General features: G+C 37.8%; 1 protein-coding gene across 1 annotated transcript in view; it reads right to left on the bottom strand.

Moving 5' to 3' along the window:
* The window catches only part of LOC126262927 (pre-mRNA-splicing factor ATP-dependent RNA helicase DHX16), a 135,093-nt gene that overhangs the window by 35,236 nt on the left and 73,051 nt on the right, over positions 1-26,806 (bottom strand). The window contains exons 10-13 of the mRNA XM_049959852.1: positions 24,826-25,112; positions 18,969-19,109; positions 16,517-16,735; positions 11,657-11,787 (exon numbers count right to left, since the gene is read on the bottom strand). Coding sequence (XP_049815809.1) covers positions 11,657-11,787; positions 16,517-16,735; positions 18,969-19,109; positions 24,826-25,112 — 778 coding nt within the window. The remainder of the gene's footprint in view (positions 1-11,656; positions 11,788-16,516; positions 16,736-18,968; positions 19,110-24,825; positions 25,113-26,806) is intronic.

Here is a 26,806-nt window from a genome sequence, read left to right as displayed (position 1 = left end):
CATCATGACACTTTTTTGGTTGCAGATCACGTTTCCTGTGGATACATTTACATCTACATCTATTCTCTGTAAACCACCATGAGGTGCATGGCAGAGGGTACGTACAACACAGCACCGGTGGTTATTAGGGTTTACTTTGTTAACAGACTTCATCAGGATAGTTTATATCTATCTTCAAGCGTCTTCCAATTCAGTTCTTCAGTATCTCTGTGACACTCTCCCACAGATTAAACAAACCTGTAACCACTCATCCCAACCTTCTCTGTATATGCAACCTCAGCACTACTTTGAAATCTTATCAAGCATTGACTGAATATTTGTGCAGCTTCTTTCAGATAGTATTTCATTATAGATAACTGCATCATCTGCAAAAAGCCTGATGTTACTATTAACATTGTCTGCAAGATCATTAATATACAAAATAAAGAGCAAGGATCCAAACGCACTTCCCTGGGATACACTCAAAGTTACTTCTACATCTGATGACAACTCTCCATCCAAGATAACTTGCTGTGTCCCCCCCCCCCCCCCCAAAGGTCCTGAATCCAGTCACAGATTTCACTTAATATCCCATATGATCAAACTTTTGTCTATAAGCATAGATGAGGTATTGATTCAAATTCTTTTCGGAAATCAAGAAATACTGCGTCTATCTGATCTCCTTGATCCAAAGCTTTCAGTATGTCATGTGAGAAAAGTACAAGTTGGGTTTCACATGTCGAAGTTTTCAGAATTTTCGCCGGTTGACATTGAGGAGGTCATTACGTTCATATGTTTGGGCTAAGAATATATTGTGAGATACAATAACAAACTGATGTCAAGGATATTGGATGATAGTTTTATGGAACTGCCCCCTTCTTGTAGACGGGTGAGATCTGTGCCTTTTTACAAGAACTGGGCATGATTTTTTATTCAGGGGATGCATGGTAGATTATAGTTACAAGAGGACTAACTCAGACACAAATTCAGTACAGAATCTGACAGGAATTCCATAAGGCCCCAAAGCGTTATTCATTTTAACGATTTCAGCTGTTTCTCAACACCACTGACACAAATACTTATTCATTAATCTTTTCAGTGGTACAAGGATTAAATTGGGGCAATCAATTCTCCTGGGTTTTCCTTTGTAAAGGAACATTTGAAAATTGAGTTAAGCATTACAGCTTTTGTTTCGCTATCCTCAACTTCAGCACCTATCTCATTTGCTAGGGACTTGACACTAACTTTGGTGCCATTAACAGTCTTTACATACAACCAGAATATGTCTGGGTTCTGAGAAAGATCATTTCACAATATTCTGCTACAGTAGTCCTTGAAGGCACCACGCATTGCTCTCTTCACAGCCAAACTCGTTTCATTCAGAATTTCACTATCTATAGCCCTATGCTTTGTTTTACACCTATTATGCAGTAATCTCTGTTTCTTTAGAAGTTTCTTTACAGTGGCTTCCAGTATGGACTGTTCTACTGCGTACATATCTATCTAGAGACGGTCAACTATTCTTTTACACTTGAGCCATAATCCCTCTACATGTTACTACCTTGTGCTGAAAGTATCAAGTTCCTCTTTGAGATATGACACTACAGATTTTTTATCTAGCTTACTGAACATATATATTTTTCTGCTTGGTTTAGTTGTCCTTTGTACTTTGATAATCATTGTTGCCACAACCACATCATGGTCACTGATACCAGTTGCAATGTGGGCATCCTCAAAGAGGTCATGTCTATTTGCTGCCATTAGATCCAATACATTTCACCAGGCATGTGGTTCCTACCTATCTGTTCTAGGTAGTTTTCTGAGAAGGCATTTAGTAATGTTTCAAAGGATGTCTTATCATGCCCTCCAGTAACAAAACTTATTTTCCCACTTAATTGTTGATGAATAAAGTCTTCGCCAATGACGACAGTATGATTGGGGAACTCACATACAAGTGAACTGAGGTTTTCTCTAAAGGTTTTGGCTACATCAGGAGAAGAGTCTGGTCCACCTGGATACCGTCTTGATCTCACATTATTTGTCTTTACTGCAGTGGTTTCCATTGTCTTCTAAATCCTCATGCCTTTGGCGATTGTTGATTCTTCCACCTTTAGGGAAAGTTTCGCCATCTGAAGGACAAAAACGTGCTCAGAATCTCTAATCTCTGGATGACTCCTCCATCAAGCTGCCTCCAGATGATTAAAGTTAGTATCTGACAGTGATTCCTATTCCCCACCCAGTCCAAATATAAATACGGAGAAAGGTCAGAGATACGCTTCATAACGTACCTGCAGCTTGCTCCAGCAGAGTGCGCCACCAGCACTGCCACTGCCACTGCCACTGCCACCACAAGAATGACACATAGGCCCATCTACTGATGTGACAGTGTTTACAAATACCACAGTTCCTCATTGGACCAATAATTCTCACTATTCTCTGAAGCCTTCAATAAGTTCTATTGATAGCAAAGTGATTGACCTTGCTATTTTTAAATTTTGTGATTTGTATCGCACCCTGGACTTTTTACACACACTTATAATTACTTTTGCTACACACTGGACTTTGCTTCTTGCCATTCACTTTGTGAACTCCATTGTAATCGACCATGAAACTGCCTATTTGTTTCACTGGTCTCTGCATTAGCACGTGTGCAAATGATCGTAAACTGTATTCTACTGGTGCCAAGTAGAACAGAAAGTCAGTACGCACTCTGACTGTCTTCTAGTAATAAAGTGTACTAAGTGGTGCAAAAACTGTGCCCACTCTCGGCTCCTAGCAGTTCCAGCTTTTCCACTGGCTGAATATTAAGGTCATCAAATGCACAATTAGGTTCAAATTTAATCAACGTATTAAGCAACATAAGCAAACATATGCAAAATAGACTCCTGATTTGCAAAGCATACCACACAAGTGTGATTTTTCCTGTGATGTTAGCTCCTGATGGCAAAATTAATGCAAAGGATTTAGTCATCTGATCCAACCCTGAACAATGTGCTGAAAATTGCCAAAGCTTAAAAAGTATCAGCATCAGCAAAAACTATGTTTCATGATAATTCATTCTTAATTATAGTACTAGTAGTAACAGTAGTAGTAGCATTCATCAGTCAACTGATGACAACCAATTAAAGTCGCCATCTGGTTTACTAGGTGCCAGTATTTAAGCAAGATGTCATTCAGTAGCTACAGCGGTAGTTGGCTGTCCACTGTCCTCATCACTAGTAGACACACATCAAGAGAAAAGCTTTGTTTGCAGTTGGCATGTTCCAAAATGAGCATAAGTTCATACAAAAGTCTGCTCCATGTTGCTGTCAAAGGAGGAGGGAAAAAAGATTGGAGCGTATTGTTCAATCAACAAAGAGGTCATTAGAGACAGAGCACAAGCTCTGATTAGGGAAGGGTGAGGGAGGAAATTGGCTATTCCCTTTTCAAAGAAACCATCCCAAAATTTCCATAAATGATGTACGGAAATCACAAAAGGCTGAATCAGTATGGTGGCACGAAGATTTCAACAACCATCCTGAACGCTAGACCAGTGTACTAATCACTGTGCTACCTCAAACGGTGTGCTGTCGAAGTTTCCCAGAAAAGTTGGTGCAACCTAATCATGTCCAAATTGTGGCCCAAGGCATCGATGACATCACTGCTGTCCCATGATGTCCCCTGTTTTGCAAGTCGCAAACTGGGGCATCTAGCATGCATCTGCCTTGGCAGTGACACCAGCAGCAGCAGACAGGCTGCAGAATTTCATGCTGCAGCTGGATGTTAATGGAGTAATAGAAGAATTCCACTCGGATACAGGTGCAGCCATGTCTGTGATTAATCTGGACACATACAGGCATACCAGATCACCACAACTGCAGTACACTCAGAGCAGAGTGGTGAGGTACAATGAACCATCAATTGCGTCGTGGGTCAAGCTTGTAGACCAAGCTAAGTAAACATACAGCTTGGGAAATAATCATACTGGTAGTAAACTCTTGCATGACACTTAATGTTTTTGGATTCGACCATATTATGCTTTTTAGTTTCTAAATTCAGACCAAAAGAACCTAGTTTGAACCACAATTCCATTCAAAGAGCTTGATACAGGGTGTGTGCAACATAAGTTTTGAACCTACATTAGGTTGTGCCTATGTATGTTTAAAGCAATCACCAATGTCTAAGTTTTGTAGAGCATGTGCAATCAAGTTAAAGCAGAGCTATTTAGATTTCATTGTATGGAAGTAATATTCCCAGTATCATCTAGCCTGTGGGCAATGCCAATGGTAGTAGTTAAGTAGCCAAATGGATGGTGACTTTATGTCTTTCATTAAAGCTCAAGCTTTAGATGTGTATCCCATTCGTAAGCTAGAGGAATTGTTGGAAAAATTGAGGGAAAGGAGGACGGAGGGATTATTTTTCCAAAATAGATCCTTGTGATGTCTATTTTCAGTTGCCTTTAGCTGCCTGTAGATGGTCAGACAAAACAGTTTTTACTGACTAATATTCCATTCAGCATATATTGTTGTAATAAATGAAAAGCACCAGTTTGCTTTTGTTCTACAATATTATTTTTACTGCTAACCGGTTAGCAGTAAAAATAATATTGTACAACAAAAGCAAACTGGTGCTTTTCATTTATTATTATAATGTTGTTCTACCAAGAACCGACGGAAGATTCTGTTAATATGATATATTGTTGTAACAAATAACCATTTTGAGTCATTACCACTCCTGTAATATTTGAGCACCTTCAATGTCATGGTCTGCATTGTCATCAACAAATGTAGTTTCTTTGAGCCAAGTGTAAACTACCTCAGACATACATCAAGTAAGCAAGAGATCATGCCCACAAAGGATTATATGGACACAATCAATAACTTAACAGCTCCTCAGCACCTCAAACAACTACAATTGTTCTTGGGCAATGTTCATTATTGTGCAAAATTCATTCCCAATGTGGCCCAGATGTCCTCCCTGCTTATTCAAACTTTGTGTAAAACAAAAAAAAAAAAAAAGAGTTAAATTCATGTGGTCAGAGGAGGGCCTAAAAGCTTTCTTGCAACTTAAAAAGTGTCTTAGATCAGCACCTTGTTTAGCAATGTTCAACCCAGGCAAATGCTTAATGTTTTCCAATGATGCGTCTCAAAGTGGCATTGGTGCAGTGCTCTCCCATAAATACAATGCAGAAACAGAACAGTTAATTGCATTTGTATCTACAACACTATCTGCAGTACAGAAAATTTAGTTGCGAATAGAGAAAGAGGCATGAGTTACCATATACAGCATCAAGAAGTTTCACAAATATCTCTATGTTATTAAGTTTCATGTTATCGCCTATCACAAGCCCCCTCACTTCGCTATTTGGTTGCCACTCAAAACTACCCAATAAGTCAGGGTAGCAGCTACAATGGTAGGAATTGTTCCTTTGTAACTATAGCTATGATATCCATGATCAGAACACCAGCACTCAAACGTGAATGCAATATTGTTTCCTGTGTAGTCCAGATGCAGAGTCTGACAGACAAAAAGCTGTGTGTTCTGCCTCTGACACAAGTCACTGACACACCCTTGATGAATTACCAATTACGGAGCAAGAAGCATCAACAGAAACACGCCGTGATCCACTACTCTGCAGGATATTGTCTGCTGTACGTGGCGTTGGGCAGAGTACCTGCCTAAGGGTGCAGACGCAGCATGATAAACACATTTGACATTATAACACCAGCTTAATGCAACTGGTGGTGTCTTATTGTTAGGCATGGAAGAATCTGAATGCAGGGTGACAATTCTGTCCATGGTCCATACCAAAATACCGGAACATCTCCACACTACACATTTGGGAATTTGTAGAATGGAGGCAACAGTGTGGAATACGATCTACTGGCCCAGTGTTGACACCACCATAAAAGTTATGGTCTGGAACTGTCAGCATGTGCCCACCAACATTCAGTCCTAGGGCACTGTTTCAACTCTTGGCCTCAACCTGAGCACTCCTGTCAAATGTTCATAATGATTTCAACAGATCATTCTGAGGAGGAATGTGTTTGATAGTTATCAACAACCTTTCTAACTTGTAGCAATCACCACCACATCACCCTACCACCTGTGCCCTCTCCACCATATTTGCAATAGAATGATTACCTCCCACCATGGCATCTGTATGACTGGACTTTTGTAAATGCTACAGTATTGGGCACCTGACCATGGCCCCTTCCCACCCAACATTCAATTCGAAAGCCAAGCAGATGGTCAGGACCTTCATAAGTCAGATGCGCAAGACAATGACAACAGCCGACTCTGGGGCAGCAATCATCAGCTTTCATACAACTTACCAATCCACAACATAAGTTTAAGTAGTCCAGTCAAAATGTTACATGGACACAGACAACTGGCCTACTGCCCATGCATGCAGCCTTATTATTGCATGGGCTTGCATTTTGGCCGGAACCCTGGGTGGACCCAGTGTGTCACTGTAGGCAGTGGGGCGTGGCACGTGTTTGAGTTTGTAGCCACAGGTCTGAAGAGCACATATACGCATTAAGTTCGGAAATAGATAGGATTATTGGTGCCTTGTCATAGACATGCACAAATAGTACTTGTTATCATTCATGGAACAGGCCTAAAGCTGACATGATTGGAACATTGAAACTGGTTGCCTAATAAAGCATATCAAAATAACAGCTGTTGGTACAGTATTATTACATTTTATTATATTTTACAGGAGCGCATAGTACCGCATCACATAAAGAGATGTAGTGCCCTGCATCTGATCAGGTATGACTCCTGCAACCACGCCAAGGACAATCCTCCTCAACAGTCTACTTGTCACTAACACAATCAACAACCTCATTTTAGGTGTCAACAGGGAGTCAATAATGGCCAGTGATGAGACCCATGGAGGTGAAACCATTTCCATCCCCTAACCCACCCACCTAAACAGGGCACCATCTCACGAAGAAATCGGCGGAATTAGAGCATTCTTTGACTGAAGAACTGATGGGAGACCTTCATCTGAACCATGGCTGGCATCCACTCCCCTGCAGGCAGGACCTAGTGGCACCCCAGAAACCATTGACAGTCTGGCAAGGCCACAAACAGCACCGACATGCAATCCAGCTGATCATGTTGAGGAAATACTGTGAGGGCCTTTGGTGGAGATTCCAGCAATTCCCCTTCTCCCCCTTTTCTCCCACAAAATCAGTGTAGGCAGTGCCATTTCTGGCCCTATATGGCAATTAAAAGAGGGGTGATGGGTTTAGTATCTGACAGTGATTGGATTCCCCAAGTATAGACATGGAGGGAATGTCCGAGATACTTGGTCCTCATGCCACAGTCACACCTTACTCCCTGGGAGGGAGTCGCCACCACCATGGAAATGTCACGTGGGCCCACCACTAATGCCAAAAAGACCGTGGCTTCTCATTTGTCTGTTCTCCCCATCTTCTGAAGCCCTCAATATGCACTACTGACAGTAGATTGATAGATCATGTCTGTGTTTTTCTGATTCAGATCACTACCTGGACTGTTTGGGTAGGCTAACTATGACTTTCAGTATACTCTGGACTTTGCCTCTAGTAGCTGCCATCGTCGACAACAGGATCCGACTGTTTGATTCAGGTTCTTTGCATCACCACCAGTATGAGTGATCTTAAACTGTGTTATACCTAAGCTGATTAGGATAGAAAAATATGTTTACAAGTAGAGTTGTAGGTGAATAAAATACCTATTAGGTGATGCCCGTGCAGGACAGCCAACTGTGTAACTGCCTCCAATGAGATTACATTATAATCTGTAAACCATAAAGTGAGTAGCACTTGTGATGAGAGAATTGGTCTTGCCCAAAATTATGATACAACTGCCATACAATGTGACTAAAATTCAATTTCCCATGTAATGATGAAATGCAACATATGGTGATGCATGTAGGATCCTTACACTAGTTACTCATTTCTGTTTTTTGTGCAGTGTGAATGCATTTAGTGGAAAATAAACATTTCCCATGAGTGCCTACAAACTGCATTGCCTCTTATTTGGAAAGCACACTTCAATATGGTAGTTATAAGATTTTGAAACGGCCTGAAGTGCTTCTTGTGACAACTGGGATGAGAGACAAGATGTGCTCATTTGCTCTTCAGTTTGCAAACTACAACATTACTGGGAGGATACTTCATAAACCCATGCTCGAAGTGGTTACAGGGATACCTGGATCCTATAGTCTAGACAAGGTGGTGGTTCACCATTCAGTGGAGGATTTTTCCTGTACAGCTTTTATGATCAACACTACTGTAGTTACTCAAACATGACTGGTGCTTTCCAGGTTTTCTGAAATGTTGATTTGGCCACTGATACAAGCAATGAGGTGAATGTGGGCAGATTGTGAACATGAGCAGTATCTTTGCCACATAGTACACCTTATAATCTTGATCTTCTACATTTTGTTTTCCTCTAAGAAGTTTGCACATTCACAAATCCAAATGGCATGTATGGCTGACCAAGTTCCCACAAAACAATGGTGCCGAGAATATGACTTACAGTTCATGTGTTGTTAGCTATACAGGGTGTTTTAAAAAGAATGTATGTATTATGAAGTGTTGTATGTGAATGAAGTCTTTTGCGGTGGCACTGTTGAATAAAATATTCTCAGACTTCTTGCCACATCAATTCAGCGTAGAACCTCAAGCTTCCAGTGAATGCCACCATCACCTTCATCAGGAGCAACTGATTGTCAAAATTGCTGCTGTGGTGGCCTTAAGCAGCTCAAAGACATCTTCTGACTGATTGGTAGTTAGGTCTTGCTGTCGCAGATAGTGTCAATGTCTGTGCCAGTGGCACAACTTCTCCCATCACAGCATAAACATTGTGATGAATGTCTCTGGGTCTTCTCTACATCGACAGCTCACTTCCATGTACAGCTAAGATTATATCTGCTGTCATGCTTGAAGTTTTTTCACACATACTTATTTCTACAACTTCTTTAATTGCAGAGTTCCAGTATGTGGGAGCCTGGGACAAAACTTAAGTTTCATCAAACAGTATTTTATGTTTGTTTGTGATGCTGTGCTCAGCAACTGCTGATTTCTCCAGTTCTCGATTTTTAATATACCATTGATGTTCTGGACAGTGGTCAGAAACGGTGCGGATGGACTGACCAATGTAACTGCTTCCACACTCCCATGGAATGTTGCAAATCCCAGGAACACTGAAGTCAAGACTGTCCTTTCCAGGGAATAGCATCTGCTTTATCATCGTAAGAGATCAAAAAATAGATCTGATACCTTGTCTTCCCAGGAATCTGCCTATTTTGCTGGATGGTAGCGACGTACCAGGGAAGGAATGCAATCAGTGCTTCATCAAGTGAATGTTCAACATTTACACGTTTCCTTTTCTTGGAGAACACTGACTTGATATCACGTGATTGACCACTGTTATTTCAGAATACATACTTCACATGATTAATTTTGAAACCCAAGAGGTCCTTGTCAGAAACAGTTTTTGCTCTGTGTACCAGCATATTTAAAGCTGCTCTCTTCTGGACTGGATAGTGAAAACTCTGGGCACTAAGATAAAAATCAGTGTGTGGTTGCTTGCTGTACACAGAGTGGCTGAGACGTTGAGCTGACTTCCGTTGTACCAGGACATCTAAAAACTGTAGTCTTCCCTCTTTCTCTGTCTCAATGGTGAACTGGATATTTAGGTGCAAGCTGTTCACATGTCCCTGGAAATGTTCCAAGAGCTTTTACGTCGTGTCACCAGATCATAAGCATGTAGTCAATGTAATGATAAAGTGAAGATGGTCAAATGGGAGCCGAATCTAATGCACATTCCCAGGAGGAGAAAAAAAAAAAGAAAAAAAAAAGAAAAAAAAAAGGGGGGGGGTCACTTCTGGAAACAACCCACAGCCATTCCATCCATCATGTCATAAAATTTACTGCTGTACAAGATGTAGGTGGTCTTAATAACATGTCGGAACAACTTTATCATTTGAGGAGGAAAACGTTCTGCCAACAGTTTCAATGTGTCCTCCACATGAACTTCTGTAAATAGTGAGACCACATCCAGGCTGACTAAAACATCTTTTGGGCCAACTCTAATTTGTTTAATTTTCTCAATGAACATCTGCGAGTTTTTGATGTGATGTTCACAGTGGCCATGACCTCAATGAATACATTCCGTGTGGACTTGAGGTAATCCATACAACCTAAGTCTGGGAACTTGTGCTCTAAATTTTTAATGACATATTCTGGTAGATGAGAATTCTCCAGGAGCTCCAATGTATTTCTGCTGCATGACAAAGTAGGGTCTCATTTTAGGCATCTGAACAAGCTGTCTTAATTATGTTGGCAAAACTATTGATTGCTGTGCCACAGCTTGGTTATTGGAAGAACGAATACATTGTCTATTCTATATTCATTGTTGCTAGATGTTGATTGTCTTCTGTTTGGATGGTTACCTCCACATGTTCCAAAATTGCCACTTCGCAGCAGAAATAATTTTGTGCTCTCGAGTTTACAATGTGTAATTCTGTGATTGCAGTGCAAGGACATTTCAGGTTGAGGTACCAAACTGATCCTCCAAATGAACAGAACACGCACATACCATACCAACAGTTTGTAGACAAAGGAATGTATATAAAGGAAAGAGTCCTGGCTGTCCTTATGTTTCCAACAAAAATGTTGCATGAAATCAAACTGCTTTCCAACACAGTCCTACAAAATCAACTTGCCGTGCCAGTCAGGGTTTGCAACGGCCTACAACAATTATTTGTCACATTCTGAGGCATCAGTTAGTTATGAAGCCATTCAAGTAACAGCTGTTACAGGCTCTATGTTATTACGACAAATGCAAATGAGTGGCATTTCCTGATGAGCTTCAGAATGTGACTGACAGTGATAACACTTTTGCCCAATGCATCATGTTCAGTTATGAAACTGATTTTCCACCTTACTGGGAAAGCAAACAAACAAATACAATGTTCAAATTTGGAGCCTATAGAACCCACAAGCACAGAACATGTATGACATTCACCCAGAGTCAATGTGTTTTGTGTGATATCCCACTCATCTGCTTATGGTATTTTCTTTGTTGATGGAAACATGGTTAACAGTCAGCAGTATCTTGCTATGTTAGAAAACTGGTTGTTTCTGAAGCTGAACAAGGAAAACTTCATTTTTCAACATGACAAGGCACGCTGTCTCTGAAGTCCCAAAGTACATGAATATCTGAGTGAAAGTCTGCCAAGCCATTGGATTGGTCGTCAAACAGAGCAACTTAGTACTTCTCAGCTGGCCTCCACAGTCACCAGATTTGACATCCCGTGATTTTTTTCTGGAGGTTTCATTACGGACAACATTTATCCATCAACACTACCACAGACTCTAGAAGAGTTGATCCCATAATTTAGAAAAAATCAATTAAATAAGTCATTATTATTTTTGAACGTTTCTGTTAAGGGAATCCAAATGATTCATTATTCTGTTGCACCTGTCATCTGTGTAGACATCCATACAATTTTTTTTTTTTGTCCCGAACATGAAGTCTTTGCTCTAGAAACTACAAATTTTGCTACTGTTTATTTGCTGTGGGTCACACAAGAAGCCAAATATTTCAGAAATAACTATTCGCTCTATCTTGAATAAAGAATTTACACTGTGTTATCAGTTTTCAAATAAGTAGTAGAGCATGCATTCTCACTTACTTTTCTGAAGCGAGAATCATTTTGGCCATCATGGGATCAACTGGAAATTCTGCCATTCTTCGGCCAAGCTTTGTAAGTTCCCCATGATGATTTAAAGCTCCCAATGCATAGAGCTGCTCTAATGCCAACACCTAGAACATGTTTCAGAACATCACTATGAATACTATGGTTAAAGGTACATGATGTTTACACAGAAACAATCACATCTTGGTACTTCTTCCATGCATTTCTTATAATGTTTTAATTTGCAGGAACATATTTCATGTCTCATTTTTATCTTAAGTGAAATGTACATAAATAAAAGTAAATCTAAACTATGTATTCTTGTTTGTGACTCCTCTGCAGACTTTCAGTGTCATTTGCATATGGTATAAAGTGAAGTTCAATAAGAAATCTGTAAGATATATCTGTGCGTAAAACAACATGGTGTAAACAGATCTTAATTTATTTCTACAATTTGATACAACAGATCAGTCACTGAAGATATGAACTGAAATTCAGTCATTAGAAGACAACATTATCAAAATTATTACGAATGCTGATTCTAAGTTAGTGAACTGCTTATAGATGTTGACTCTGAAATTATTGGTATACCTGAACACTTCTTAAATAAGGAGATAATTCAGAGGCTTCCTTTACCAGGATAGAGGTTGGCTGGCAGCTTTTCGAGGAGCTCTTTGCGGTGTGGGGGAGTATGTGAAAAACGGCATCCCATTTGAGTCAATTGATGTTTCAAAGTACTGCACTGAAAAGGTGTTTGAATGTTGTGCAGGTGTGGTTAAATTTAACGGAGCTAAACTGCTAACTGTTGTTATTTATAGATCCCCAGACTCCGATTTCACAACATTTTTGCTAAAGCTAGAGGAGGTTCTTGGTTCACTTTATAGGAAACACAAAAAGTTAGTTGTATGTGGTGACTTCAATATTAATTGTATAAGTGATTGTGCAAGGAAGAGGATGATGGTAGACCTCTATAATTCATATAATCTTATGCAAACCGTTTTCTTTCCAACGAGAGTGCAAGGGAACAGTAGAACAACCATAGACAACATTTTTGTTCATTCCTCATTACTAGAAGGGCATTCTGTTAGCAAAAAGGTGAATGGCCTTTCAGATCATGATGCACAAATTTTAACTCTAAAAGGTTTTTGTGCTGCAATACGTGTTAAATATAGTCATCAGCTGTTTAGGAAAGCTGATCCAGTTGCTGTAGAGACCTTTGTAAACCTTATCAAGGAACAAGAGTGGCAAGATGTTTATAGCGCTTATACAGTAGACGATAAATATAATGCTTTTCTCAAGACTTTTCTCATGCTCTTTGAAAGTTGCTTTCGGTTAGAACGTTCAAAACAGGGTACTAGCACAAACATGCAGCCTGGGTGGCTGACTAGAGGGATAAGAATATCTTGTAGAACAAAGTGGCAATTATATCAAAACGTTAGAAACAGTCAAAATCTAAATGCAGCAGCCCATTACAAACAGTATTGTAAGGTGCTTAAAAATGTTATTAGGAAGGCAAAAAGTATGTGGTATGCAGATAGAATAGTTAAGTCTCAGGATAAATTTAAAACCATATGGTCAGTCGTAAAGGAAGTGGCTGGTCTGCAGAGACAGGTCGAGGATATAGAATCAGTGCGTAGTGGGAATGTCCGTGTTACTGATAAGTCGCATATATGTACACTATTTAATAATCACTTTGTGAATATAGCAGGTGAACTAAATAGAAACCTAGTCCCAACAGGGAATCATATAGCGCTTTTAGAAAAAAGTGTTCCGAGACTGTTACCTGAAATGCTCCTCCATGATACTGACAAGAGGGAGATTGAATTAATAATTAAATCACTAAAGACCAAGAACTCTCATGGATATGACGGGGTATCTAGCAGAATACTGAAGTATTGTTCTATGTATGTTAGCCCAGTACTTAGCCATATCTGTAACTTTTCCTTTAGGAGTGGTCGGTTGCCTGACCGATTAAAGTACTCTGTAGTGAAGCCACTTTATAAAAAGGGAGACATTGATAATGTTGACAATTTTAGACCTATTTCTATGCCATCGGTGTTTGCTAAAGTTATCGAGAAGGTTGTATATACAAGGTTACTGGAGCATTTAAATTCACATAATTTGCTGTCAAATGTTCAGTTTGGTTTTAGAAATGGTTTAACAACTGAAAATGCTATATTCTCTTTTCTCTGTGAGATTTTGGACAGATTAAACAAAAGGTTGCGAACGCTAGGTGTTTTCTTTGATTTAACGAAGGCTTTTGACTGTGTTGGCCACAAAATATTACTGCAGAAGTTGGACCATTACGGAGTAAGGGGAGTAGCTTACAATTGGTTCGCTTCTTACTTTAAGAACAGAAAGCAGAAGGTAATTCTCCGCAATGTTGAGTGTGGTAGTGATGTTCAGTCCCAATGGGGCACTGTTAAGTGGGGCGTTCCCCAAGGGTCGGTGCTGGGGCCACTGCTGTTTCTTATTTATGTAAATGATATGCCTTCTAGTATTACATGTGATTCAAAAATATTTCTGTTTGCTGATGACCCCAGCTTGATAGTGAAGGATCTTGTGTGTAATATTGAAACAGTAACAAATAATGTAGTTCATGAAATAAGTTCGTGGCTTGTGGAAAATAATTTGATGCTAAATCACAGTAAGACTCAGTTTTTACAGTTTCTAACTCACAATTCAACAGGAACCGATATTTTGATCAGACAGAATGGGCATATTATAAGCGAGACAGAACAGTTCAAGTTCCTAGGCGTTTGGATAGATAGTAAGCTGTTGTGGAAAGCCCATGTCCAGGATCTTGTTCAGAAACTAAATGCCGCTTTATTTACCATTAGAACAGTATCTGAAATAAGTGACACTTCAACACAAAAAGTAGTCTACTTCGCATATTTTCATACGCTCATGTCGTATGGTATTATTTTTTGGGGTAATTCTTCTGATTCAAAGAGGGTATTTTTGGCTCAAAAACGGGCTGTTCGAGCTATATGTGGTGTAAGTTCGAGAACCTCTTATCGACCCCTATTCAATAGTCTGGGAATTCTGACATTGTCCTCACAGTATATATTTTCTTTAATGTCGTTTGTTGTTAGCAATATTAGCCTATTCCCAAGAGTTAGCAGCTTTCACTCAGTTAATACTAGGCAGAAATCAAATCTGCATGTGGAATGCACTTCTTTGACTCTTGTGCAGAAAGGAGTGCAGTATTCTGCTGCATCCATTTTCAATAAGCTACCACAAGAACTCAAAAATCTTAGCAGTAGCCGAAACTCTTTTAAGTCTAAACTGAAGAGTTTCCTCATGGCTCACCCCTTCTATTCTGTCGAGGAGCTACTGGAAGAGCTAAAAAATTAAGCAAATTCCAGTGTTACATTGTTGATTTTCTTTATTTAAACTTACGACTTGTCACCTGAATATGTTTTTCTTATATTTCATTTTATCTGTTTCTAATATCGTGTTATAATTTCATGTATTGACTCGTTCCATGATCATGGAGACTTCTCCTTAATTTGGTCCCACGGAACAATAAATAAATAAATAAAATAAATAAATAACACATATACATGATGATGATGATGAAGTCCCATACTCCTTGACAGAGCGTAGGGGAGGAATAAGAGAAACAAAGTAAAGCCTTTAAAATATACATGTCAAAAATATTACTTATTTCTGTTCTGACCACAAAGATATAAAGTCTTCTTCTATGTGATTTCACTAATCCCAGCAATGGTATGACCTCACAAAATGACTTATCAGCACATACCAAATTATTACTGATAATAAATTACTTATATGTTTCATTTTATTTTCTTCTTTGCTAACTACTGACAAGTAGTAGTCAGAACATGATTTTTTTTTTTTCATTTAGTGCTTAGCTTATACTTATTTCCTTCAAAAAAGAGTAATTACCACACATAATCTCTGACCTATGAACAAACTATGACAGAGAACTGAAACATATGGCAGTATTACTTTATGCATTACCAGATTAAGGTAAGTATTCAAATTCAATGTTAATGATCCAAAAATGAATGTTTGACACTTGAAACAGTAGTAAATTACAATGGAAGTAAAAAATAAATATTAATAATAAATAAGAGAGAGAGTAGTAGTACCTATTTACTAGCAACCAAACAAGAGCAACTGAATCAAGTCAGAGAGACAAACAAATCTAAAACACAACTGCATCTCTTTCAGAATCATAAAGTAGTTCCTTCATCAGCCACAATGAAACTGGGGAGAAGGGAGATAAGACATGCACCTGTCAGAGGACAGCAAAAGTCATTCCAAACACTGAATCAAGAAAGATGAAAATATGCAATAATGCAGTGAATGTTGTTCCAACTCCGTTCCTCCATCTTACATCACTACAAATTCTAAGCTTAGACCGACTTTTGTTACCCTTCACCACATCCTCTCACCCTTTCACAGTTTTCTTTCATATGATGAAAGTAACGAAGGAAATATTAAAAAGCAGCACAAGTTAGATACATAACCAAATCTTGTAATCTTTATGTTAGTCAAATGCCCCAAATATTGCTGTTCAAATGGATGCCACAGAGACACTTGTCTTCTCACTGTCAAATATTGTAATGTAAACTGGGCGACATAAAGAAGAACAAAGCTGTTACAATACTATATATTTAATGTAATTAGTTTATAAATTTCATGGGATTGATTTCAAAAATAGGCTAATCCAATTTAAGCTGCACCACTCCAAGATTTTTTCTTTCTACACCTATTTTTTTGTTTTGTTTTTTCCTCATTTAATCACTTTAATGAATAATAATAATTTCTAATATGCTCTCACTCACCTTCTAAGCATACAGCATAATAGTTAAGCACTGTGCTTACCAAAGTCTCATGAGGCGGTGGATCAAGGAAATCAAAATGCAACAGGTCATTAATGCCTAAAGCCTTCAGAGTCAGGACTGCATTCCCCAGGTTGATCCTTTGTATCTCAGGGATTGTATTGTCTTCCAGCTCATGTTTGTATGCCCATGCTGTATATAGTCGGAAACACTTGCCAGCTGCCACACGGCCAGCACGGCCTGCACGTTGATTAGCTGATGCCTGAAATATAAACCAACTAATCCTCTTTTAATTATTAGAAACTGTACTAAGATTGTAATGTTTCAACACAACATAAATATATGCTTCACTAACATAACAAACACAATTTTTCAGAAATACTGATAAAAAACACAATTATGAAATAATTATCTAGAAGTAACGAGTAATAATTTTCTAACACTACATTTCCACAAAACAGGGTTATAAAGAAATACAGCAGAAAATGTTTAGTCATTTCAATAATGAAAATGTCATTGAAGTTTCCCTTCATATGACAACAGTGGTGAAGGAAATAAATGTAATGAGATATTATTAATCATTCCTTAGTCAGTGCTTTACACACATTTGGGAGAATTACTACCTGTTCATAAAAAATAGATTGTAGATGTTAAGTTTCCTATACCAACTGATCAATGAATATTTTGTTTGTGTGTGTGTGTGTGTGTGTGTGTGTGTGTGTGTGTGTGTGTGTGTGTGTGTCTGTGAGAGAGAGAGAGAGAGAGAGAGAGAGAGGGGGGGGGAGGAAGAGGGGAGTATAAAATAACATATTTCTACAGATTCATCATTTTAAAAATAAAGAGCACTGCAATGATTAAATTGTGTATAAAATTTTATCAACTAAAGTGCAAGTATTTATTTTATTGTTGAATTTTTCTCATATGACAACTGTTTTACATATTAAGTGTCCCTCCTATGAGTCACTGCATCTGGTAATTTTTTTTTTTCTTTTGAGGTCAGCTGGGAATCAGGAAAAAAAGGACAGCTCACATGGTTTTTTAAATGGTGATAAATAAAAAAAATAAGAAGCGATTTTGATTCATTTCATCAACAAAATATTGTCTAAAATGCAATTCACAGAGCCATCTCAAATTAGTCTGGATTAGGATATGATTACATCCTAGTTTGTAGCAGCAGCTGAGAAATGACAGTAAATTGTATCCAGTTTCCACCCAACAGTTCCAAATTGTGTGTTTAGTTAAGACTGAAACCCACATAACAAGATATTTTTCAAGATATTCCAAATACTACGTGCTGGGTGGCAAAAATCAGAATGTAAATATAGTAAGGAAAGTTGTAGTAGAATGTAAATAGTTTAGAAGTAAAGGACACCACACACCGAACAGTAGCAGCACCGAGTTGTTGATAAGACACTTCTACTATTTGATGATTGGTCTCCTTTACTCAGTTCTATAAAAATCAGAACTGTTTTTACATGTGGGTAGTTTAGTTAGAAAATGGGGCATGTCCTTTGAGAAAAAATAATTTAAACACGATCTATTGTTTATTGCAAATAATACAAACAGCACACACATGAAAACCTTTTTTTAATTTTTTTTTATATCATCATGAACATTAGAAAATTCCAGTTAAAATGAAATTTGCCTTCCAGTGGCTGCTTTTGAAGGAAAAATTTCTGTCTCTTATTATAGACAATCTGAGATTATGAGGAAAACTGGAGCTGGAAGAAAGTGAAGAACATGGAGGAATGGTAACCTTGCCATATGTTGACAGTGTTTCTTTGAAAATAGTAAGATTAATGAAGAAATATGAAGTTCTCAGAGCTCTTCTAGGTTCAGTAAAAGACAAACTTGGTTTGAGAAGGCCTGGTGTCCTGTAGCTGATTGTAGCAGGCACTGTCAGTCAGTTGAATTGTGTTCTTAAGAGAATAAGGATACGCGACATATTTAAATCATCTTGTAAACATAAACAAGTGGGCAAATGTGCACTGTTATGCAATTCAACATCCAACAAGCATCAGTGGAATGTTACATGTGTAGACATCCCTTGTTACACAAGGTGATTTTTAACTGCATTGTTTTCATTTGTGATAAATCTGTTTTTATTTTTAACAAACCTGTGTGGAATCTGCTATATGATACTCACTATAATGTCAACATGGCATGTCTGACACAGTCATAACAAAAAAGGACATACAACAAGTTTTTAAAGATTAGAAGATGACAGTCTTAACTATTGAAACCAATCATCAAGAATAAATAGTACTGAATGCAATCTAGGTTGTTAAATTTTCTTGAAAAGGGGAAAGATTGTCAAAGCAAATTACTTGTGCAAGTAAAGTATTTTTAAGAAAAACTAATGCACAAGTACATAAAATTTGCACTTACAACTTTAAAATACCCGCATTTGGGAGTTCTACTTCCTAAGTCAAATTAAAGCCCATGCACATCACAAACTTGAATATACAGATAAAGTTATGGTAGTGCATGTTTACCTTTGATATTGGGACAATGATCAATGATTCCATCCCAGTTCTTGAATTAAAATTGTTTTGCTTACAAAAACCAGGATCAATAACATAAATAATATTGTCGATAGTTAGAGAAGTTTCTGCAATGTTTGTTGCTAACACAACCTGAAAACAAAAGATAATTGTTACACTCTATATGTACAAAAATAAATGTTTGTGAGAAATATTTTATTAGTAACAGTTGAGGTTGCAAAGCTGTGGCATGTAAGCATAATTTTGGAATTCCTGGGGTAGTTTCAACAATATCTGGCACAAATATGACTTACTACCTGGAAAAATATGATGTTGGGTGTGACAATATAAACTTAATTAACAATCAAATTATGGGATGGAATGTACTTAACTTCAGGAGGCAGAATATTTAGTAATGCCAATAGACACAAATAAAATAAAAGTATCTACATAACTAAGTGACCAAGGGCACCCATCCCCAGGGGAAACAGGTCCCATATGGAAACAATATAGTGTTATCAGGTGCTTTCCTTTCAAGAAAATAATTTAAAAGTCAATAATATGCAGGTTTTTAACAGGGTCAGAACAGGAATGTTTTTATAGCTACTCACAAGTCACCCTTTGTCTTCCAAAATATTAAAAGTACTCCATAGCCCCAGGTCTACCATGCCCCCCCCCCCCCCCAAAAAAAAAAAAAAAAAAAAAAAAAACTCAAACTATCATAGGGGCACCCTTGTAAGTGACTAACCTGCGGCATAGTAACCCAGTCCCAGTTGCAGGTTACCTACCAAATGGCTTCTAGGAGGCAACAAAAATTCGATTTTCGGTATTTCATATAATTATTGACAGAATTCAAAAATTTAAAATGCTGTCGTAATTAATTCATTAAGGGGGGTAGGACATCAAACGGGACGACTAGGAGCAGGAGAGACACCACAGGAATTTTCAATTTCCACAGTCTATACTTTTAAAAATAAATTCATAAAACTTCGTCAGGAAGACCAGAGAGAATTCAGGATTTACCCTTATAGTGGTGGAAGCTCAAAAATATAAGAAAATAATTTATTTTTTTCCATTTGTATTTCACCTTTTGTTCACTTACCATTGGCTGCATTTGTTGCTATAGGTACACTTTTCATCATAAGTAAGGGAGATTCTTCGATTAATTTTGCACAGCATACAAGCAATACTAACAGCTGTATGAAACTCTAGAATTTTACAAATCTATTAAAAACTGTGGTAAAAATTGAGATAATTAACTATAAAATTTGAGTTTTTTCTAAGCACAAAGTTTAAAATGTAACAGCACATTCATTCTTTCATAAATTAAATAATTGCTAGAGTTTCATACACCTGTAAGTATGGTTTGCATGCTGTGCAAAATTCATCAAAGAATCTCTCTTACTTATGAAGAAATGTGTACCTATAGCAACAAATGCAGCCAACAGAAGCGAAAAAATGATGAACTTTCACATGTAAAAAAAATTATTTTGTAATCTTTTTGAACTTCCACTGCTATGATTGTGAATCCTGAATCCTTCCTGGTCATGCTGACAAAGTTTTATGAATTTATTCGTAAAAGTATAGACAGTGGAAGTTAAAATGTCCTGTGGCGTCTCTCCTGCTCCAAGATGGCCCATTTGACATCCTACCCCCCGTAAGAGGTATAATGTTATGTTATAGGTTTAACATAGTAAGACAAATATCAAATTAGAAACTGAATATATGTCTTATGGCAGCAGAGCTCATGGCACACACATACCTAGCATGTATTCATGCAGTATCTGAGAATGAGTGCACTTAGTGACTTCCAAAAAAATTTACACGTAGTTTCCAACCTTTATGGAAACTTTTTCTCATTGCCCCCCCCCCCCCCCCAAAAAAAAGGAAATAAAAAAAAGGGATTGAAGGAAAAAAGCTTATCGCTTGCTAAAATTTCGTTATTCATGTGACTTTAGCATCAGGTTACATATTTTAATTTATTATTTCTTTACTACTAACTCTTTGACATTTTGTAGACAGTATACACATATATCACTGAATGTACCTGCAAAATTATATCATTTTATGATACACAGTTCACGAGATTGATGTCATAAACTTTTAGATGCATGAAAAATTAGCTTCTACTTTAAATATAGCACAAATCACCCAGCCTACACTCATCCAGTGCTTGATAATGAGAGCACTTAGTGCCTTCAACAAACTTTAAACATAATTTCCAACCTTTTCTAAACTTTTTCTTGCATACATGTTTAACATCAAATATGTAATCAAAGTTCTGAAACCGTTTTATACATGAACACTCAATTCTGTAAAGAAACCAGGGTTTACTGGTACAACACAATAATAGCTTTTCGAACTAACAACCCCTGATCACTCACACCAGGACGAGAACGGACCATTTGAAGTAGGGATGAGTTTGGAGTAAGACCTTGGACTTAGCTTCCATTAATAACACGATCGCACTCCCCACTTTTTTATCATTATATTTTTCATTTATTACGTCTTATTTAATATCTTCTTTATAGATATTTTACTTTTAATCTTCCTTCTCCATTCTTCATTCCGAATTCTTGTTTTCTTCACTGCATACAGTACTCATTTTATTTCTCTTCCTCTTAATTTAGCTTTACTTCTCACTCTGCCTTTATCATCTTAGGACTGAAGGTGAGATAGTGCTTACCAATGTCTTATGATTGACCTCCTACTCTTTCTGATCCCCCACCCTCTGCCCTAAATCATCTCTGTCTGTCTCCATCCTTATAACAGCTTAGTAACTCTCTTCCTGGGTGAAAGTGATCTGCTCTTCCTTTTTAACCTTCTCTAAGTTGTAGTGTTCCCATTCTCTGACCATGACTCCGTGTCTCTAAATTATGCAAGTAAAATTCCCCTCAATAGGAGCAATGAAACAGACCTGTCCCAACAGTTGTGATTACCAGACCCGCAGCTGAGGATAAAATTAACACATTTTGTAATTCCCTTGCTGACAGAGACTGGTTTGGCCATTGTAGTGTCGATGGACAATACACATCAAGTAATGACCTGCCAGCCAAAATAATATTTGATAGATTTTTTAATGCATTCTTGACCCTATTTAACCATAGTATTCCCATAAAGAAAATCAAAATAATGGACAGCAGCCACAAATCCAGATCTCAAAACAGACAAAATATATGGTACACTAAACAGCTGACAGATCTAAAGAAACAAGATTTGTTACTGTACAGCAAATACAATAGTATGAAGTCTGACTATGCCAAATCAGCCTATGTGGAATGCAGGAATGAATACAAAAAAGTCATCCTGCAAGCCAAAAAAACCTACAATGCCAACAGCATACATAATTCCACCAATGAATGCAAAACCGCTTGGAAAGTAATTAACAGTGCTGCCACAGATACTAAAAAAGACAAAATTAATATCCCACCTCAAACACTCAATGAGTTTTTTATTAATTCAGTGAAAGAAATAGGAGGCGCAATTATCAAACCAGACATTAGTCCATGAGAGTTACTCTCCCAAAATTGGGGTAGACAGTCACTAAATACAAGCATGCTAACCTTCTCCGAAGTATCACCTAGATTTGTACAAGGGGTCATAAAACAACTGAAATCATTTGATAGCTCAGATATATATGGCATATCATGCAACCTGCTAAAAAAAGTGTGTGATTGCATTCTATACCCTTTAACCCATTGTATAAACAAGTGCTTACTTGAGAGATATTTTCCTGGTGAGTTAAAACTGTCTAGGATCGTTCCAGTATACAAAAAGGGAGATAAAGACTCTCCATTTAGTTGCAGGCCTATTTCAATAGTACCCGCATTCTCCAAGGTAATAGAATGCATCATGTACCAACAATTATCATCTCACTTTGAGAATCTAGGAATAATTAATGCTACACAATACGGGTTTAGGAAGAATCTGTCGACCATTGATGCAATCAACATGGTAGTCAGTTACATCCTCAAAGTTTTTGAGAACAACGGCTTTCCTCAGGTCTCATTCTGTGACCTAAGCAAGGCCTTCAACTGTGTTGAGCAAATGCCACTACTAGAGAAACTAGAATTCTACGGCATCAAAGGAAACAGTCTCAGACTATTAAAAGCTTATCTCAACAACCGTAAACAGGTAGTTTATGTTGGTAAGGAAATGTCAAACATAGAAAATGTTCAAGTAGGTGTGTCTCAGGGATCAGTATTGGACCCCTTCCTGTTTCTGATAATGATCAATGACCTCCCCTCGTTTATTAGATCCACTACTATTGTATGCAGATGATACAACTTTTCTTCATAGCAGTAACAATCTTAATGATCTTAAAACCTGTGCTGAAAATACACTCACTCACGCAGCATATTGGTTCAGAGCAAATGGTTTCCTGCTACATGAAAATAAAACTCAGCAGATAATCTTCACTCTAAGAGACAAGCCACTATCTGATGACCCTAGTTCTGTTAAATTCCTGGGAGTTTATTTAGACAAAAAGTTATCCTGGGGCCAACATGTAAACTATATTAGTACTAAGCTATCTACAGTAATTTATTTATTAAGACAACTCAAAAATTGTGTACCTTAATCATACATCAGATCATCTTATTTTGCATTTTTCCAAAGTATAATATCCTATGGCATTATCTTGTGGGGTAACTGTAGTCATATACATGACATCCTATCATTGCAGAAGAAAGCCATTAGGATAATTACAAATTCTTCACATAAGGCTCACTGCAAACCCTTATTTACTAAAAAAAAATTATGACAGTAATAAACCTCTATATATACAATCTCTTAATCTTTATGAAGAAGAACCTACAACATGTGAAACGTAGAGAAAAAGTACATTGTTACAACACAAGAAGCATCAAACACATATACACGCCTTACCACAGATTATCAAAATAAATAAGTAGCTATGAAGTTACAGGGCACAAATTATTTAATAAGCTGCCACATGATATACAGGATCTTCCTGAACATACATTCAAAGAAAGACTGCATGAATGGTTTATTGCCCACCCATTCTATGATATCAATGAATTCTTCAACTGTAAAATGCAGTAATCCAACAGATGACCCAATGTACATTTATTGTAACATAAGCTAAAATGTTTCAGTAGTCAATACCTTATCACACTGTATTATAAATTGTAACTTCATTTGATGTTGTCAATTGCTGTAATGGCCTAAAAAATGGTTCAAATGGCTCTGAGCACTATGGGACTCAACTGCTGTGGTCATAAGTCCCCTAGAACTTAGAACTACTTAAACCTAACTAACCTAAGGACATCACACACATCCATGCCCGAGGCAGGATTCGAACCTGCGACCGTAGCGGTCGTGCGGTTCCAGACTGTAGCGCCTTTAACCGCTCGGCCACTCCAGCTGGCTGTAATGGCCTAAAGACAATACAATCTTTATTATTATTATTATTATTATTATTATTATCTAATCTATCTCTCTTTCCCCTCAGAAGATGGAACTAATAGTTCTGAAAGTTAATAGGGCTTCATGTACTTTTACAAGTGTCTATCAGCAATTTTAAAAATTTTGCCTCCCATGAATAAGTAATGGGCAGCAATTTTGTTTCATAATTGAATGTAAACTTTCATTAATAACACAAAAATGATGGTTGTCTCTGGTCATACTTTTACATGGAAACGTTTTCTTGTTTTGGTGCAAGAAACCCTACCCCACTTTGTAGAAGTATTTCTGATATACCATGTATAGTTTGCACAGGCAGTCTGATTTCTGGATAAGATAGTGACACACAACATAAATAAAAACCATATAAAACTTGAGGGCTTAGAACCATAAAGATTAATGTTCAACAGTTACATCAGCAAAAAAAAAAACATGCTATACATACCTTGCGAGCACCTGGTGGTGTCGGTTGAAATATTTTTGCCTGCATATCACTAGGCAGATTAGCATATACAGGTAATATAATCAGTTCCTTTATTTTGGAACCTAGCCTCCTTGTTCTCTCTTGAAGCAGTTCCTGACAAGTTTCAATTTCATCTTGTCCTGTTAAAAAAACCAAGATATCTCCAAGTGGTTGTGTAGCATGTATCTGCAGTATCGATACAACACATGCATCTATGTAGTCTGCCTCCGGAGCTTTCGTATAGTATATGTCCACTGGAAATCGCCTTCCTGTAAAAACAATAAATGTATAACTGGCATAAACCAGAAAAAAGAGTAATTATCAAAAACACAACACAGCAAGATCCCGATGAACAAGGTGTGGATTAAACAGCTTGAATATTATCCATGTAATGTTTGATGGGAGGCGGGAAGAGAACCTAAACTGTCAAATTAGAATGGATATTTTCATTTAAAATACAAATTTCTGGTTGCGAAGCTGTGTATGATGAAAACATCCACATGTGATTAAATAGTGATAACTATGCAGTTGAATTTGAGCAGCTAAGTGACACAGATATAGCGAACAATGTGTGTCCAGAAGAGGGAGAGATGTGACCTAGAAGTACATTATCATGCATACTGAGGCACTGAAATGCTTTGATCTATTATTATAATGTGCAGGGCAAAACTTGTTTGAACTATACCAGTGTACAGATTCCATAAAATGAAGAGATCCTATTACAGTGTGTTTTTAAATGTGATTACTTAAATAAATTGCAGGTTTCTGGTGAGTAACGCATAAGTAACACAAAGCGGCTTTCTACATCTACATCCATACTCCGCAAACCACCTGACTGTGTGTGATGGAGGGTACTCTGAGTACCTCTATCGGTTCTCTCTTCTATTCCAGTCTCATATTGTTCATGGAAAGAAAGATTGTCGGTATGCCTCTGTGTGGGCTCTAATTTCTCTGATTTTATCCTCATGGACTCTTCGCGAGATATACATAGGAGGGAGCAATATACTGCTCGACTCTTCGGTGAAGGTATGTTCTCAAAACTTCAACAAAAGCCCATACCATGCTATTGAGCGTCTCTCCTGCAGAGTCTTCCACTGGAGTTTATTTATCATCTCCGTAATGCTTTCGCGATTACTATATGATCCTGCAACGAAGCGCACTGCTCTCCGTTGGATCTTCTCTATCTCTTCTATCAACCCTATCTGGTACGGATCCCACACTGGTGGGACTTTTAGCTTTTGTGTGTGTGTGTGTGTGTGTGTGTGTGTGTGTGTGTGTGTGTGTGTGTGTGTGTGTGTGTTTTCAGTTTTTTTCAGTTTATGCTAAAACATTTATACAGAGTGTACATGAAGTCCAGGAACACTTTCAATTATTTACTCAACAAGAATCAAACACTGTACAGATATCATACATATGTCACTTTTCATGTATACTGCCACAGCACAGTTTGGTAATTTGCCGATAGTCAGTGCTAGTCGCATACATGATGAGTTCGGGTGCAGAGTGAGCTTTCTGTGTGTAGGAGTTCGACTAAAAAGTGGACTGGCATAATTTTCGAATCTGGGGTACAAAGCAACCACAACAATGCATTGAATTTGAGTGTGATTCCCCAAAGGTAAATGTCCTTCTTTCTTTTTTTTTTTTTTTCTTTTTTTCTTTTTTTTTTTTGCCACATCAACAACTGTACGTGCCATTCTTCTTCGCCGAGAGCACTGTCACTGGATATTCCTAATTGGACATGTTGCAGCAATGGCTGATGCCTCAAATGCAATTGGACTCTCCGTTCATCTTTTTTCAGCAGGTTGGGGTTCCACCCCATATTCATCTTGAAGTTAGTGGGTACCTGAACTCGGAGCTGCCGCATCGATGGATCGGCCATGCTACAGAAGGGGACAGCTGTTTCATGAAATGAGCTCCCCGATCACCAGATCTCACTCCATGTGACTTTTTTCTGTGGGGACAC

This window comes from Schistocerca nitens, chromosome 6 (genome assembly GCF_023898315.1).
Source record: "Schistocerca nitens isolate TAMUIC-IGC-003100 chromosome 6, iqSchNite1.1, whole genome shotgun sequence".
In the NCBI taxonomy this organism is placed as follows: Eukaryota; Metazoa; Arthropoda; class Insecta; order Orthoptera; family Acrididae; genus Schistocerca; species Schistocerca nitens.
Note: the sequence above shows the minus strand (reverse complement) of the source record. Positions and strands in the feature narration are given on the sequence as shown.